Consider the following 18,479-nt stretch of genomic DNA (forward strand, 5'->3'; position numbering starts at 1 on the left):
TACTTTAATGTTCTTTATTAAGCTTAAGTAAGTAAGGAGGTATTTATTGTGATTTGAGAAGAAGGTTAGGTTTTAATTGCACTATGTAGAAAATTCTTCAGTAAGCTGACCAGAGTTGTCTTGCAGACCAATAAGATTTACTTAGTTAATTCGCCACCAAGCTACTATCTATAGTAAATAAAGAGTAGAGGTTGTCACAGGAATATTGAAACAAGATGAGCCCATTATCTTTCCAACTTTGAACCTAAAACGCCGGTCAAAATCCATGTAAGTAAGATGACCAAAAAGGGTGCTAACCATTTCTTTGCTTGTTTCTCAAATTTATTTTCCTCTTTACCTTATGGCTTCAGTTTGACGAAAACATCCGTTTCTTCCGCTAAAGGGTCCTAGTCGATGTCTACTTGCTGTGTATGTCGAATTGACACAAGATGCGACGTGACTCTGCAATACGAAACAGAGTATGGAATGGGTTTATTGTATATCATCATCATCAGATTTTCAAAACCCTTTTTGTGAAACTTAAAGAAGTATAGAGTGAAAGCTATTCAGTGAGAGGCGGAATATACTTATTTAACGTTTAATATTGAGAGTGCCATTTGCTTAGCACATCCAACGGCTCTCAGTCTATCTCAGTTAGTTAGCTGTAAGAAGTTTTGGTGCTGAGTTCTAATCCAACGTCTGTTGCAAGGATGGTATACTCTATGAGCAAAAAATAGTAAGACTTTGTTCATATTTTGAAAATTCTTAGTTTATTCTTCAAAATCTACTTCATTCCCCTCAAAGTAATCCACCTTGACACTAATATACTTGTGCTAACGTTTTTTCCAATCCTCGAAACAGTTGTTAACGTCAATTTCCAGAATAGTCTCCAAAGCGCGTAGCGATTTAAGTTTAATGTCTTGAATTGGCTTAAAATGGCTTGGTTTTTCTGAATAGTCAGAAATCCCACAGTGCTAAATCAGGCGAATGCGGTGGTTGCGGCACGATATTGGTTGAAAATTTGGCGAAAAACTCACGAAGAATCAAGTATGCGACGGTACATTATCGTGGTGTAAAAACCAAGAGTTGTCGGTCCATAATATTCAAATAGTATTCCTTGTTTACAGTTTGGTCGGTCGGAAGGTCGAGTGCGCCACACCTCGGTAGTGGAAGAAAACTGTCAATATAACCTTGATTTTTGACCTTTAACGTGGTTTTTTGGCTTTGGCTCAACTTTGCCTGAATAGTTGGTCGATTGATCGTCTGTTCCCGAATGGTAAGCATAGATCCAAGACTCATCGCCAGTAATAATATCTTTCATGACATTCTAGCAGTCGGAAAGTATTGTTTCACAGACGCTAACGCTATGCTATTTTTTGAAAAAAATTAGTGATTTTGGAACCAATCGAGTTTTCACTTTTCTCAGGCCCAAATGATCTTTTAAAATGGTTTTTACTAATCCTTCCGATATTTCAACAATGCCAGTAAGGTGACTGTTAATCGTCGGTTCTCAAGTACCAATTCCTTTATTTTATTGACGTTTTGATCATCAGTTGATGTTGATAACCGTTCTTGTCTTGGTTCTGGACCATCTTTGATAATTTATACCAAAGATTTTTAAGACTATCCTAATTTCTATCGAGTATTCGGCAAGTCATGTTCTCCAACTCTGACAAATAATTCATATCTAGACCAATATATTCATATCTGGATTTCATACGGCCAATCATGTACCGCTATTTTTTCCAGTTTTAATCTCTTTTTCACAGAAGAGAAAGTTGTAAGGCCTTCATAGGAGACTTCCCACCAAACCTTTGCAGCAGCTGCATGGTGAGCACGTTGAGTACTTGGAGTAAAATTTTTTGTGCAGATTTTGTCACTGAAGAAGCCATTCATATCTTTTGACCCTAATTGGCTTCAGAAGATGACCAATTGGCCGAAGTTAGGCTGTAGAGATGATCGCGAATAAGTCTTGACATTGCTTTGGTTCTTATATCTATTTTTCTTGACATAATTTGCTAAGGAGATTTTGAATTGGTTCGAATCACGCGACATAAACGCGTGCCACAAATTAAGATTTCTGGAGTTAAAGTAATAACCTTCAAAAGTCACCATAAATTACTTAAAGAGCCCCAAAAGCAAAAACAGTTAGAAACTTTTCGTAAATACATGCATGCATATAAATTTATTTTTATGGGTACTTTGGCAAAATTTCCGCCTTTTATCATCGACTTCGTAAACTTAATTAAGCATCTATTGATTTCGGTAAGTCCTAGTATTTATAATGGTTGATCACACAAAACTTAGTCTAGTGTTTAGCCTCCTTTACTTATTCTCCATATTTAATAAAACTTTTCGTTAATATTTAAGCTTTGATTTGGCTTGAATTTTACTTAGAAGTACTCGTCTGTATGGTAAGTATGAATGTTGATATTTTAAAGCAGTCACAGTTCGTAAGGCAGCCACCTCGTGAACTGCCACAAGAGAGCTCTCTTGCGTGCAGCCTAAAAAGACCGGTCAGCTTTAGAAGCGACTGCGTTGCGCACTGCGACGATATTCTATACTAATATTATTATTAATTATTAAATTAACACACACATGCTGTATAATCGTTAAGTTTCAGTAATAAATAACTTGAAATGCTTAAATGTAAGTTCTCTTCGTCGCTCTCTTGGTCACCCGCTCTATACTAATCACTACTAATTCAATATTAAAATCGCTTAATTATTTTATATCGTTAATTAATTCATACATTCTTTTACATACACATTTACTCGTCATCATCTTCATCGCCATCATCCTCGTCGTCATCAATGTCGTCCTCATCGATTTCTTCGTCTTCCTCATTATCATTTTCATCAGTGCTATCGCTTCGTTTCAAATTTTTCACACCACTTTTGGTTGGCGCCCTTTTCTGTAACGGCTTTTTGGTGGCTTTTTTGGTTTTCGATGCGGCTACTTCGCCGTAGTCCAACTCATCTTCATCTTCGGTGTCCAATTCATCGTCATCTTCTTCGTTACCGTCATTATCGAGTGCACCATCATCGTCACTATCATCGCCATCATTGTCTTTTCGTTTATTCAACTTCCGTTGTTCGTTATTTTTCGTTTGTTCCTTGACTAATTTGTCTAGCTCAGTGAGGTCCATAATTTTAACCCGCCGATTATTCGGATCCAGACATTTTACTTTGATGCTTACAAAGTCAGACAAGCGTTTATCATCCCAACTTGAATACTGTTAAATAGGAGTACAGTTTTATGATTTTAAAGTTTCAGAGATAATCCCAATAAATACATAATTAGATAGACCCATAATGGTTATACTCTAAATCAGTAAATCAACATATATTCTATAGATAAATAAGATTATAAATCTGATAAATCTGTACCTGATGATATGGACTCTCTACTTATTTGCTCTTAAAAAAATCATAGTGGTCTAAACCCCTGTCTTCCGCCGAGGCAATGACACATTGAACCTTCTGAAATATTAAGCGTATCTAAGGACGTAAATGAACCAATCACAATACAGTAACTTCAAATTATAGCAGAAAAATAGGTGGCGAGATTCATTGGGTTTGAAGTCCACTTTTAAGTGACTTGACATCGGCCTCGAATCAATACTTAAAAGAACATGGGTTTCGCTAGTTGTTTTTACAAGATACTGACAGAGCTGTGACTGATCCAATAAATTCCGAAGGTACACAAATTATATTACATTTACAGTGTATCAAAGTAATAATGGAACAGTAAAAAGGCAGGAGTTTCGATCAGTATAATTGGTCGTATAGATTTAGTACAAATATTTTATATTTTATTTTAAAATGTATATATCATATGCTTAAATAACTAATAAAAAATATTGTAAGTTTCACATTTGTTATTTTTTAATTTACTACTTTTTCGTGAAAACATATATTTTAACCCCAAAGTAATAATGGTACACTATATGGCAACTCTACTTATGCATTGTAGAAATCGCAACTAAATTCAATTTTTATCAGTTAGTATAGAACAAGTAAGGGGAGTCCCAAAAATTCGGTATTCAGGTTAGACTAGTTCTGTGTTTAAGTGCTATAAGTATGATGGCTCCACAGGGTAAAAAACCACAGTTGAACAGCGGAAATCTGTCATTCGGTTGTCGAAATCGGGTAAATCTATCCGTGATATAAGATAAATTGTGAAGCGAGCTCCGAAAACAGTATTTAATATAAGTATGTATTAAAAAGGTACAAAAATAACGGTAACTTCAGCAATAGACCAAAGCCGAGTAAACGCAAAATTTTTCTGAGACCGATGAGCTTTTGCCTTTAGCACAAATAAGGAAAGATCCTCATATACGTGCTTCTAAATTAGCTTCCTTAGCGGAGAAGTATTTAGGGAAGAAATCAGTTACAGAAACTGTGCGGAAACACAATTATAATGGAAGAGTCGCGAGAAAAAAAAACCTTTTGTAAGCAAGGTCAACAAACAGAGACGAATCAACTTTGCAAAAAAGCATATTCTTAACGATTTTTTCTTCTGGAGCACTTCTTTTATACACGGGCCTTTTCGGTCATGCTCAAACAAATTAACCTACGGCCAACTGTGAAGCATGGCATGGGGTCGGTAATGGTATGAGGCGCGATATCTGCTAGTGGACCAGGACTAATGCATACACTAGAAGGGAATATGAATAAGATGGCTTATTTGAATATTTTGAAAGCGAATGCGAAGGAAAGTGCTCCAAAATTGGACATAGAAAAAGATTTTATATTTTACCAAGATAATGATCTCAAGCACAAGGCTAACATTGTGTGAGGCTGACTGCTGTACAATTGCCCTCATGTACTTGAAACTCCCTCACAATCCCCCGATTGGAATATAATCGAGCATATATGGCATTATTTGGAGCAGAAATTAAATAGTCGCCACATTACGAAGAGACCGGGGTTGATAGCAGCCTTGAAAGAGGGGTGGAACCATATCCCACCTTACTTCTACCGTAAATTAGTGAAATCTTTGCCAAATCGATTGAAAGCTGTTTTAAAACAAAAAGGACTGCCCACTAAATATTAAAAAAATCTATATTTATTATTTTACTTAATTTATTTGTACTTAATTATAAGTGTTCCATTATTATTATACTTTGAGCCTGAATTCTGTGTATCTGTTATTATAGTTATATTTTTCGTGGTAAATATGAAATATTTTAAAGTTTTTTGGGGGGATATGATATATATGAACATTAAACACAATTTTAATTTTCAATTTAAAATTTTTGTATTTAAGTTAAAAGTATTTTATTCAAACTGTTCCATTATAACTTTGAGCCACTGTACATGTATTTTACTACAAAACTTTATTATCTCTTTCAAAATATGTAGGCTCTTGATGCAATACAAGCATGATCAATTTTCCATACCCTTGTTATACAAGTTAGTTCTCGGCCTTCAGTGCCTTTAACGAATACTGATTTGTTCGGCTAAGACCCAGTTTTGCAGCCCGATACGCTAAATTGTTTGATAGTTTCCACGTTTTATTCATAAACTCTCATCTCGTCACGAATAGTGATGCGATTAATGAATATAGGGTCCTCAGCTAAATTGTTAAGCAACTCTTTTGCGACCTCTAATCGACGTTGTTTTTGTCAAGGTTTTTTGAAGTATTTTTGTATGAGTCTCATTACATTAACACGTTTCATATCCAAAACATTAACCAAACTGTGTTGCGTCGACTCATAGAAGATGTTGAGATATGTACTCTACTATCTCTCTGATGGCAATACTATGATTTTCAAGCACCCTTTCTTTAACATTTTGGCTGCTATCGCCATTTACAGAGGTGGGTAGACGATTCATATGAGGCAAGTTTTCGCTGACTTCACACTTCTCTTTAATGCTTTGTACAACTAAATTACTTGTGTTCGAGACTACCTAAAAAAATTGCTACATTTTTCGCGATTCCGTATCTGTGTTCCTTTTTTCCGTGGAAAAATAATCAGACAAACTTTACGCGTCGAAAACAAAGAGCTTTGGTCTCACAATTTGTTTAGACTTTTTAAATTGATTTTCTGACTTTATTATTGTCATCTAGCTTTCTAATATGCTATTTTTAATTAAAGGAATAAAAACGTTAATTTTTCGGCTGCATCAAAGCTTATAATACCCTCCACAGGTGCATTTCTAATAGAAGTATTTTCTTATATTGATTTTGTTCGATCAATTTGAATGACAGCTATATGTTATGGTTTCAGATTGTAGTCAAATGAAAAAATTGTTCATATAAAAACATGATTTTGATCGTTCATGAGCCGATATCGGCGGTTCTTATAAATAAGGCGAAAGAAATGTGTGCAAGATTTCGAATCGATATCTCAAAAACTGAGGAACTAATTCAATTATATACAGATCGATGAATAGAGTAAAAAATATTATTTTATTCGTGCTGGGTTTTGAATTTGTTATAAACTTATGCAACATGTGCAAAAATGTTCACTTCAAAGCTGTGGCCTCTTCAAATATTGTCCATAATTCCATCATATCAAATCTTAAAAAATAGTATTGAAGCTTTCAAAGATCTCAAGGGTAATCTTTAGTAAAAGCATTAACATAGTTTTCCAGCAATTAGAAAAAAGTAGAACTATATCTCGACTCTTTTTTCAATCTACTCTTGGAATGCATATCTAATTTTTGGCTCCAAGTACTACCAAGATATGTACGTACCCCTGTGAAATACTACAGTCCGATCTCAGCAACCACATAAATTAAAGAAAAACTAATTTTTTACAATGCCACCATAATCCCTATAGAGTACTTGAATCCGATCTCATCCACTTAACAATAAAAAATAAAAAATAAAATATTTTTTTAATATCCCTCCATAATCTTTGTCGCATGATTTAGTCCGATCTCAGCACTCGCTTAATGCTAAAAACATTTAATATTCCTCCATAATTCTTAATCAGCTTAAACTTCCACAATCCTTATTTAGCTTAAAAATAGCGTAGAAACCTTTTTCATTTACTCACCACCGAGCTGGATGTGAAGAGCAGCTCCTCCGGTGCGGTCTTCACACGTATATATTTCTGCAACAAGTTATTATCATCCTTTCGCCATAAACATAAACGATTATTTTTGGAATAATGCTCATTCAAATCGCGTTTGTAAAGTAGCAACTCAAGCGAATGTTGTCCGACTGCTGCTGAAGAGCCTGCCGTTGCACCTGGCGTTGCGGATGTGCTAGTTTTTTCGGTGAACTGCTTTTTGGGTGGCAAATTATTAGCTGCTGCTGCTGCTGCACCACTACCACCAACACCAGCCTTCTTTGCTGTTGCCGCCACGTTTGCGGCACCAGTCGTTGCTTGCGCCTCATAGTCCTCATAATCGTCCAGCTCATCATCACTCAACTCCTCATTCAGCACAGCATCTTCATCCTCATCGATATCATCATCATTGTCCTCATCATCATCATCATCATCATCACTTTCTTCGTATGCAGCACTGGGCGCTTTTCGTTTAGCCACCACTGTTTGTTGCTTACCACCACCCACATTCGTAGCGCCTTTACGCTTTCGGCCACGTTTGGCATTGCCGCCACCGCCACCGCTGATGCTGCTTGCACCACCGCCGCCAGCTGCGGCGGCAGCAACACGACTTTGCTTTTGCTTTTTGCCATTTTTATTGGCCGATGATGAGGCGGCCGGACGCCAATCCTCCTCAGAGTCGTCATCATCCTCACTGTAATCCTCCTCGGAGTCCTCGAAAGTGGTGGTCACCAGTTCTGTGCGACTACGCATTTTCCGGTTGTTCAAGTTCTGTTGCGGAGCTTATTGAAAAGATGCTTTGTTTTTTTTGCTTTAGCTGCTTACTTTGCGTTTGGTGGCTGATAGCAGATACCGTTAGTATTGGAAATGTGTCAAAGAGTGGGGGCGTTGTGCAAAATTCGCAAATTTTCTATTAAATACCAACAGTGTATATTGTTGTGTTACGCTTATGTTAATGCAAATTTCCACTTTTCACTTTATTTGGCTGAAGTTTAATCTTCTCACATATTTCTCAATTCACAAATATTTTCTTACAAATTTTTAATTGCAAAATAATCCGTTTTCTTTTCGTTTCGTCTACGATTTATCGCATCAACACTTCGGCTCGCCGTGAGAATCGTATTTACGTTATTTTTTTCTATGCAGTTCCTTTTCCTGCCACAACCGTACTCTCTTAGTTGTGCTCAGTGACTGAGTACTAAAGAGTTTTCTACATACCGTTATGCAGGCATGTATATTTGCAGAAATATTGTCCTGTTGTTTCACCTCGAGAAACAAGAGATCTAAAGTCGCATAACCTTTCTACTAAACAACCAAAAGTTGGCGTACATGTTTGCGTATGTAAATTTTACATGCAAATATTCCAAGAAATACCATTCTCCGCGCTCATAGCATCCTTGTAAACGTAAATCTCCCACTTTCTGCTTAGGGGATGAAATATATTAGTGCAAAAAAGTCAGTCTAAAAGTAGAACATTTCTTGAAAAGCGTGTTTTGTGGTGAAAAGCTTTACATGTAAGAACTTAAAAAGCTCTCTGTTTACACTACACACCATGAAAAGCTTATTAACCAACTATTTCCTACATTTCTTCTTTATATACATTTTCCAGTTCCTTCCCAGCGGAAGTACTCGACTAGAAGTTCCTTTCTAACCACAGTGAGGCGTTAAAAAGTTCTGCAAGCTGATAAATGTATTGGTGCTTGGTCTCTACTATGTACAATGAAAGAAGAACGTTCCGAGGGTTAACCTCCTACAGAATTTTAAAATCTGAACACTTTTGGGTACTGCATGTCTTTCGATGTGTGTTGTGTGTTGATGATTTTTAAAAATTTTGAAGCTTCGTCAAGTAAAACTTTCCGTGCCACTGAACTTTTCTTCACACATGCCTTTTTAGAAAGCTTTATTCTCATTTATTTATTACTATGCTGTTCCGCATAATTCTTTGAGCTCCATGTGCAAATTTTCGTTAGTTATTAGAAAAAGAAAATAAATATCATATAACCCCACAAAAGAAGTCAGTGGTAGTGAAATATGAAGATTTGTTTGAAGTCAAACGTTCACAAAGTTTCCTCGATTCGCAGTATGAGTCTAGATGCCATACCTTAAAGGCACTATTTACACAAAGCTACTTACATATATACCGATATATTCATTGACGCTTCATTCATATACTAGAAAATTATATAATCAAATGGCAATTCAAAATTGCGGTATGTTTCGATTACCCAGGAATCTAAAATGTCCATTTGAAGCCGTCTAAATTAGGCTGTACACAAAAAAGATTTATGATCAGAAAGATTTTACTAAAAGTTCAGAGATATTGAAAGATAATCAGCTACTATTAGGTGCACCCAACTGCCTGAACTCTTAATTCGAACCCGTACTGTCAACTATTGGAGAGTCCGAAGACTTCCTTACCCTCAGAAGTGGCCTGCTTAGACCAATAGGTGAGGAATTGCATTCCATCAGAGCAACGCTAGGTCACCCACAGTGATAGTGGCTCACCAGAAGCTCCGGAAACTTAATTGGAAGGTTCCTATTTATCCAGCTTATAGGCCGAACCTGTCACCAAATGTTCCTGTCTGTGGCGAATAATTTTGCTTGTGAAAAATTACCTGCAACAAGGCAACAAACAAACGAAACGGTGCTGAATCAGATCATTTTAACTATGCTAAATAATTTACAACAATGATGGATGTATCTTTACTAGACCGTGTATACAATATTGCCTGCCAATGAAGAACGCAATTACACGTCTCAAGAACAACAAAGTGGCGAGGCAGATGGGTTTCCGGCCAAGCTATTCAAAGGAGGCGAAGAAGTGAAAAGTAGCAGCTTCTTTGTAGAATATAGTCTATCGAAATTTACAGGGTTTGTTCGGAGAGTAATAGAACTGAGTCGAGTTAAAAAAAAATTATTGAGTCAATCGTTACAATTCTTTAAAAACTTTTAAAATAGGCTCCTTCTGCGTCGATGCAGCGCTGTCAGCGCGATTTCCAAGCATTGAAGGCGTCACGGAAGGCATTCTCCGGAATAGCCTCGAGAACCGAGGTGCATGTTGCTGGGATCCCCTCTGTCGTCTCAAAAAGATGGGAAGATTGCCACTTTGTCTCGGGATCATACTCAAGGATCCATGACTAGTCACCGTTGATTACGTTATTCAAAAATTCACACATGTTCAAATTTTCTTGGCACACTTCCACTCGCCGCAATTTCTGGTCGTCAGTGAGCACTTTTGGACCATCTTCGCGCACACCTTGCACATGTTCAAGTACTCCGTCACAATGTCATGAACTACAGATTTTGATAAATTTAACTTCTGGGCAATTAAACGAATACTTATTCGACGGTCTGAGTTTAAAGCTTTGCGCACACGAGTCACATTGTCGGTGTTTGTCGAAGTCGCAAATTTCCCAGGACATTCTCCTTCAGCGACCCCTTCCCGGCCGTCCAAAAAGGCCTGGTGCCACCGAAACACACCACTTCTTGCTAACATCTGGGTAAGTCTGCTTGATCATATAAAACGTCTCTGTCGCAGATTTACCGAGTTTCACACAGAATTTAATAGTGTACCTCTGCTCTAACGAACGCTGCATTTTCGACTTGCACCACTCACAGAAACACGTCGCACGAAAATGTTTGTCCTCACTCTCCAGTTGCTCGGAGGCAACTGACCAGCAGCTCGTTCGTTAGCTAGGAACGCCCTCTACCGCATCCAGTCGGTGAGCGCACGCTCAATCAGAAAATCAGTCCTTTTACCTTCTGCACAATCCCTGTAAGTGTCCTCTGTTCAATCCACAAGAAGAGAGACCCCACAATTTGCGGTATGCCTACAAAACAAATACGGTTGTGTAAACTGACGTTGAGCAATACCAAAACTTCGTCAGGATACCAAACCAAGTTTCAGACAAGGCGACTCACTATCGTGCGACTTCTTCAATCTACTGCTGGAAGCGAAAATTCGAGCTGCAGAGCTGAATCGAGAAAGTTCAAAATTCTATAAGAGTGTACACCTGCTGGCATTGATATCACTGGTCTAAACAACCGCATCGTTAATTCTGTTGTCTCCAGTATGGATAAGGAAGAGTAGCAAATGGATCTGGTAATGAACGGGTGCAAGACGAAATAACTCCTGTCATCAAACAAACAACCGTCGCACTCGCGACTTGGCTTCCAAGTCACTGTTGATAGTCATAACTTCGTAGTCGTAGATAACTTCGTCTATCTTCGAACCAGTACAATCAACAACAATGTCCGCCTCGAAATCCAACGCAGAAAAATTCTTGCCAAAAGGTGCTACTTCGGGCTGAGTAGGCAATTGAGATGTGAAGTCCTCTCTCGACGAACAAAGACCAAACTCTATAAGTCACCCTTTTTTCCCGTCCTGCTATATGATGCAGAGACATGGATGATGACAACATCTGATGAGTGGGCGTTACGAGTTTTCGAAAGAAATGTTCTGTGGAAGATTTATGACCCGTTGCGCATTGGCAGCGGCGAATACCGTGGTCGATGGAACGATGAGTTGTCCGAGACTTACGACGACATTGACAAAGTTCAGCGAATTAAGTGACAGCGACTGCGCTGGGTAGATCATGTTGTCCGAATGGACGAAAACACTCCAGCTCTGAAAGTATTTGACGCAGTACCGCCGGGCGAAGCAGAGGAAAAGGAAGACTTTAGCGAATTTAAGGTCATGTCGTCCGAATAGATGAAAACACTCGAGCTCTGAAAGTACTCGACGAAGAGGAAGGCTTCCACACCGTTGGAAAGACCAAGACTAAAATATAGCTAGTAGTACTCGAATACAAAAAAAGCATGTTTTGCGCCGCTAATTTCTCATTTACTATTCATTTATTAATAAAACTGATCTTTTTGTATAAACTAACTTCCAGTTCTATGGAAAACTAACCTTCGATCCATTTATTACTAGGAAATTGGTAAAAGTTGTTAAGGATGCTGATAATAAAAGAATTAATTTCAAGATTTTATATCGATTGATTCAGCTTGATGTCACTTGATCCATACCAAAAAGCTTATTTAAACAAAAGTACATATCTTCAGCAATCCTCGAAGTTATCTGCGAGACTAAAAAACGCGCCACATGAGAAGTGAAGCCTAAAAGCTTGGCTTAAGATTTGAAAACTCACGCATAGATAAATGTAAACAGTTCACAGATGAGCGCCTCTCATAATCGTTGACATTTTGGATCGAATAATTGGTTGCTAGAAGCTAGCTCTGTCATAGCTACACACATGCGCGGTAGTTATCAACAGACTTTGGATATACATACGCTATGCATATGTGATGCATATATGTACATATATAAACTTGTGCACATACATAAGTATATATATAGTACATAGATAAATAGATGACAGCAGCGGTTGCAAGTGCAATGTCACCTGTCCGTGAGGCGCTCACGTAATAACTTTTACTATCAACAGAGCACAGTTGGCTGATTTTACAGATCTACTAATGATTACAATTTTGTGAGTTTGTAAATATGTATGTACATATATATACATAGTATATATGTATATGTATACAAGTCAATATGTTGGCTTATTTGATTTGATTCATTGATGGCTTCGTGCTCGCACCAAGTTTGGGCCGCTTAATATCAGCAGAGAAATTAAAATGTTTAATATGCCAAACACATAGGCGCATAGTCAGTGAGTCGGGTGGACAACAATTACAATGTAACAGCCAAAAGTTGTGCAAGTGAGGGCACGCAGGTGTGTGAGTGTAGGTGTGATTGTTTGCTACTGCTGACCGCAGGTCTCCACTGAAAGCTTTCTTATGTTGTTGCTGCTTTGTTTTTTTTTTTTTTTCTTTTTTTATTTCATTCAATTTTCTCTGGCTCATTGTTGCCTACATACATATGCTTAGTGGTTGTTTGTGGGCAAGGCCAAAGCCGAAGAAAGCATAATAATGGTGCACTGATATGGGCTCACTGCAAAGTAAGACAAGCAGGCATGCGCAGCTGACTCAGAAAGCACATGCGCGTACCAACGCAACGGCGCTCTTCACTTTGACATATGTACCTAAGTACAGTGGTAGCCAATAGTATGCGTCGCTTTCAACTCGCTTTAATATCACAATGATTTCAGATGACATAAGCAATGACATTTACATTTTGAGATAACAAAACCTCTCACCTGTTCTAAAGTTTTTCAAAAAATTGTATATATAACAATGGAACCAGCGATATCGGATCACCATAGCAGTATATGCTATGGCTTTCCCGCCATGATAACCGACTATGTGATGCCTGAAATTGAAGCTCGTGATCTAGATGACATTCGCTTTCAACAAGACGGCGCCACTTCCCACACATCGCATCAGTCAATAGATTTATTGAGGAACACTTCGGTGAGCAGATAATTTCACATTTTGTGCGGGTTGAATGGCCACCAAGATCGTATGATATCACATCGTTGGACTTTTTCCTGTGGAGATATGTAAAGTCTGAAATCTATGGCCTTGGCGTTGGACCGGTAACCAGTCGAAATGCTCGAACGATTAATCGAAATTTGAAATCAGTGGATGGACCATCTGAAAAGTAGCCGCGGCCTACATTTGAAAGAGATAATCTTCAAAAAATAAATGATAAAGATTGTACCCGCGAATGATAATAAACATTCTCCATTAAGTTTGATATTTCTGTGTTTTTTCTTTAAAAAAGTAGGGATCCAATTGGAGGTTCACTCTTTACTTTGTAGTGATCGTCAGTTGTATTAATATTCGTATCTAAATAGGAATTTGAAATTGCAAAGGAATGGATTAGATCATTTTTGGGTGGCGGTTGAATAGTTTCTACTTCAGAATGCTCAACGTTTTGTATGGCGCTAGCAGTCATATTCGTTGCTTCCGAAATATTCGGTTCTACAACATCCGGTGTGTTTTACGTGGGTACCTGCTGACGACAGCCTTACTCCATGGCGCTCAAAAGCACAACGGATCAAAACAATGCATTGATCAGCGCCCTGATAATGCTAAGCATTTTCATTACCAATTGGCAGTGTGGTATGGACACACTAACCACCTTGGTCGGGTTCGAGGCCCATCTAAAACCTCTGCTGTGCTTTGGGTCCGGCACCCGGTTGCAATGCAACTCGACATTCAACTGACAAGGTCAGTTCTTCCCGCATTTGGGTTTTATTCACAACCACCACGAATCTCCACAAAGGGCCAAACCCAATGAGCAGATTGGAGTTACCTCCAAGGGCTACTGCTCCCCGTGGTACCAGAATTAAGTCTCCGGTCAGACCTCGTAGCCGAAGCTACTACCAGTTGAGCTTCCATACAGCTCTGGACTGGTAGCCAGGATATTAGTCGCCTCTTACGACAGGCATGCCTTACCACGGGTATATTCGGTTTTCCCCCCCGAACCCAAGAGGGTCCCCCCTACCCGCAGGTGGAATTCGGTTCTACAGTATCATCAACTACAGTTATAAATCCAACTGAGCAAATCTCATTTCTACCTCAATATAATTTGTAATAGTAGCATTTGAAGGGATAAATACGCCAGCGACTTATACAGCTGTTAAGAAAGTGGGAATTTTTGAAAAATACGACTGAAATCATGATGTGCCAATTTAAAAGTTCGATTTATGGAACGATATTTGTATGAAATTTTACTTCTATTGCACATTCAAGAGTTCGAGTTAAGGTTCATCGGCATCATTTTTGCAGAAATATGGACCGATGATTCCACCGGCTCACAATCTACACCAAACCTTTGTTTTTTTTACTGGATAAAATGACAGAAATGAGGTTCATCGCTGAACAAAATTTGGCTTGAAAACCTCGGATCTTCTTGGAACTTTTCAAGAACCCATAGATCGAAGCGATGTCTCTTGGGAAGGACAAACGGCTTTAGTACTTGCACAAGCTGCATCTTGTACGCTTTCAATTTAAGATCTCGACATGAAACCAAGTCATTCCATACGTCAGTCCGAGTTACTGCGAACAGCGCCGCATTGACTTTCCACGGTCTTCATGTACACTCTCAGCTACGGCTGCTATATTTTCTTCATTGCGTACTGGATGTGGTCTATTCGGTCTAATATTAAGCAATAAAGAATCTGTCAAGAAAAGGCTATTAAAAAAGTACCTCTTAGATCACTCGTTACATAGAGCATCAGTTAAAAATACTAAACAGCGAATGCGTCGAAGTCTGAAAATCCAACTTCTTGCTGAAGCTAGAGGTAGAGCACAGTGTAGCTATGTAGTTCTGAAATCCAGTGCTGTGACGAGCATGATCGATGAAAATTTTTGGCCCATACTTAAACACTAAACGAACGTTCCCCACTTGAAACAGAAATGGGTAAAGTGCAGAATATTCTCAAATGCAATGATGCAAACATTTGAGAAAAGTCTTCCTAAAATTTAAGCATTGACGACATTTAATAAATGGCATGGAGTAATACGTTTCAAAATTTGTATCGTACATGTGGCTGCGGAGAATTGCTTTAATAGATCATTTATCAGATATATCAACACACTACGTTTGTTTTTCGAAAATACTGGAACTTTGTGAACTCTGGGCCCAGGGGCAATAACACCCGACCCCTCTCTTCACGTCACTGCTATATGTAGTTTTGGACATCAAACTACTGTGAAAACATTAGGTGTAGGTAGAGTAAGAAAGGCCAGCAATGCATGTAGGCAGATGCTTAGCACCACCGAGTACATAGATTTCTTCGATGAAAGATCGGCAGTATCAATATTGACCCCAGTAGAATATACATATAGAAATTTCGAACATAGCTCAGTAGGTAATGACGGTTTGGCAGGCACCGACTTATGATCGCACTTTTCAATTGTGAAAGATAATTCAAAGTAAACTTAGGAAGAGATGGTTGGTGTTAAGGCATGGCAGCTGCGCATGGGAATATATTGTCGGGAAATAAACATAAGGCAGCCTTTAAGTTGCCATTATACTTCAAGCAGATATTATCGCTATATGGAAAGCCTCGCAGCTAGCTCAACTAGCATCAACAGACAACTCCAGCGTTAACATCTACATAGAAAGCAATTAAGACCATATCCTAAATTTCTACCAGCCAGAATTGCTTTCGAAAGCAGAGCAGAGCAGCAGTGGCGTGGGAAGCAAGCGACTTCCCTTTTGCTGCATGCCAGGTCACAAAGGCATCGACGGCAATGATATAGTGGACGAAGTTGCCAATTTAATATACGCTGTTCAAGGTATAAAAAAGAATTGAAATGGATGAGCATTTTAGTGCATTTATAAATATATATTTTTTTACTATTCCCCTTCAACTCTTCCCAGCTACTTATTTCATTTTTAAAATGTCTCTCAAACTTAACTCACTGCCTTTGAAAAACCTTTATCGCCTGCACTTTCCGACTTCGCGCAATTAAAATGCCACAAATTCACACACAACCATTAAGTCACATACATTTCACACACACTGTAGGCAAAGTACGCATGCGCGGCATCGCTTTGTTAAACGAAGAAGTGCTAAAATGGAATGTAAATGGAAGTATGGAGAAATTTCAAAAACGACACAACAATAGCAATGGCAGCACCAGCGGCTACACGCTGCTGAGGTGCAAAAAATATTCAGTTTGTTTTGCTACATCCATCCATACAGACGCGCAGCACCGTGCGCTTGCGCAGAAATCGATCAAGAGTACAATTTTGTGAACATAAAGTCGTAAAGTGGTGCTTACAACGCTGTGCTTATTATAACGGTATCAAGAATTGTTGCATAAGCAGAAACAGCAAAGACTAAGATTATCTAACCGCATAATAACAATCAATCAGTCAATCAGTTACGCTGCTTATACTGTCTACACATAAAATATGGCTAAACTGTTGCATCAGTTTGTTGTGGTTCTGCTACTCAGCCTGAGTGCCGTCTCTTTGGTGTGCGGACGTGCGACTAAAACAAAGGCGACAGCAGCACCGCCGGCAGATAATAGCAAGCAATTGTTTGTCTTCGGCAGCGGCAAGGAGACGAGTCCGCCAAATTTTGTGCGCCTGGTCGTCATGCGGCTCATTTACGGGCTCGCCTCGACAATGGGTCTGGAGGAGCGACTGGAAGATGCCTTCAATGGCGCTTTTGTGCCGCCCAATGCCGATGGTGGTGGCCTCTTCAGTTTCGGCGGTTACGATGACGATGATGATGGTGGCGACTTTGGTGCGCTCTTCGATGATATCTAAAGCGGCACCGGGCCAATGAAGTAACGGTGCCGTGTGCCCTGTATGCCGTGTAATAATTATTACGTTCAATTATAATTTAACTTTCGAATCGGCTTTCATTGGCGTATATACAAACACATTTACACCTGTGTGTGTGTGTGTGCATGTATGTAGGTCAAAGTGTGTACGAAGAGAAAGATAGTGTGACCAAAAATATTAAACTAAATTATTTTAATTTAATTTTAATTATTTATTTTATATAAGTGTATTTGTTAAATGAATAGTGTGTAAGTAAACAAAAAGTTGGAAATTATTTTTCGCACACTAGTGTGAAAAAATTCTAATTATGTCATTTGATAAAAACGGAAACGCTGAAAAAGTGTTAAGAAAGTGGCGAAAAAAACCAATAAAAATACATACAAACATATTATTGAACCAAACGTGTTATTCATTCTGCAAAGTCAAATATTGAAAAACTTTCTACTCTGCATATGCGCACATATTTCAATATATGTAGATGTACATATGTATGTATTTATATATACTATATACAAATTTTGGTTTGCGATGAAATCGAAAATTAAATATTAATAAGTAATTAACTGTTGCGCGCACAGCACATATGTATACATACATACAAACGTTTAGTTTTCAGCAGAAATTGGCATTTTAAGTTTTTTCAGTTCAAGAGTTTCAGTTATGAAGAACTTCGAGTTATGGAAGTTCAACTATATATTCCCATACACTGACCGACATATTCGACAAAAGGTTTGTTGGAAAACTAAAATCATTATACATATATAGTATATGGGCGTTGTGGATAGTATTGACCCGATTTGATATATTTTTCCAAATACTACATACTATTAATATGCCACAGACTAATAAAATGTTCCCTGAAGTTCATTAAGGTAACATCACCAATCATATGGAGCAAAGTCACGCGGATGTTCGAATATTTTAATATTGGGTAGTCGAAAAAGTCTTTTCGTATTTCTAATCAAACATCAACTTATTTGTTTTTTATATTTATAATGAGCTTTTATGAACCAAATATGTACCATCTTGGTCGACCACTTTTTGCTATTTTTCCGCTAGAGACATTATTCCATCAGTGTAAAACTTTTCTGGTTTCTCGGCGAAAAACTGCGACAAGTAATTTTCACAAGCTTCTCTTGAAGCCAACTTTACTCCATTAAGGGAGTTCTGCATTGACCGAAACAAATGGTAGTCCGATAGTGCAAGGTCAGGGCTATTATATATGGTGAATGCATCAAAACTTCCCAGCCAAGCTCTCTCACT

The 18,479-nt window shown here is 38.3% G+C and overlaps 2 protein-coding genes across 2 annotated transcripts; one reads left to right on the top strand and one right to left on the bottom strand.

Annotated features, from left to right (window-relative positions):
• Positions 1-2,132: 2,132 nt before the first annotated feature.
• LOC126752621 (protein PIF) lies at positions 2,133-8,389 on the bottom strand. Its single transcript, XM_050463558.1, has 2 exons — positions 6,989-8,389; positions 2,133-3,214 (listed from the first exon to the last, which is right to left on the bottom strand). The coding sequence occupies exons 1-2, from the start codon at positions 7,754-7,756 to the stop codon at positions 2,750-2,752; spliced, it is 1,233 nt and encodes a 410-aa protein (XP_050319515.1). The 5' UTR covers positions 7,757-8,389; the 3' UTR covers positions 2,133-2,749.
• An 8,449-nt stretch (positions 8,390-16,838) lies between these two features.
• Positions 16,839-17,237, top strand: LOC126752708 (uncharacterized). Its single transcript, XM_050463685.1, has one exon. It carries the CDS (start codon positions 16,839-16,841, stop codon positions 17,196-17,198), a length of 360 nt encoding a protein of 119 aa, XP_050319642.1. The 3' UTR covers positions 17,199-17,237.
• The last annotated feature ends 1,242 nt before the right edge of the window (positions 17,238-18,479 follow it).

Source organism: Bactrocera neohumeralis, chromosome 3, assembly GCF_024586455.1.
Source record: "Bactrocera neohumeralis isolate Rockhampton chromosome 3, APGP_CSIRO_Bneo_wtdbg2-racon-allhic-juicebox.fasta_v2, whole genome shotgun sequence".
NCBI classification, from domain to species: domain Eukaryota; kingdom Metazoa; phylum Arthropoda; class Insecta; order Diptera; family Tephritidae; genus Bactrocera; species Bactrocera neohumeralis.

Bases quoted from the DNA above. Each gene is read 5' to 3' on its own strand.
- LOC126752621 (XM_050463558.1), bottom strand. From the start codon at position 7,756: ATGCGTAGTCGCACAGAACTGGTGACCACCACTTTCGAGGACTCCGAG. The intron at 3,215-6,988 runs GTGAGTAAATGA...CCTATTTAACAG, and splicing joins TCTTCACATCCAGCTCGGTG to TATTCAAGTTGGGATGATAA.
- LOC126752708 (XM_050463685.1), top strand. From the start codon at position 16,839: ATGGCTAAACTGTTGCATCAGTTTGTTGTGGTTCTGCTACTCAGCCTG.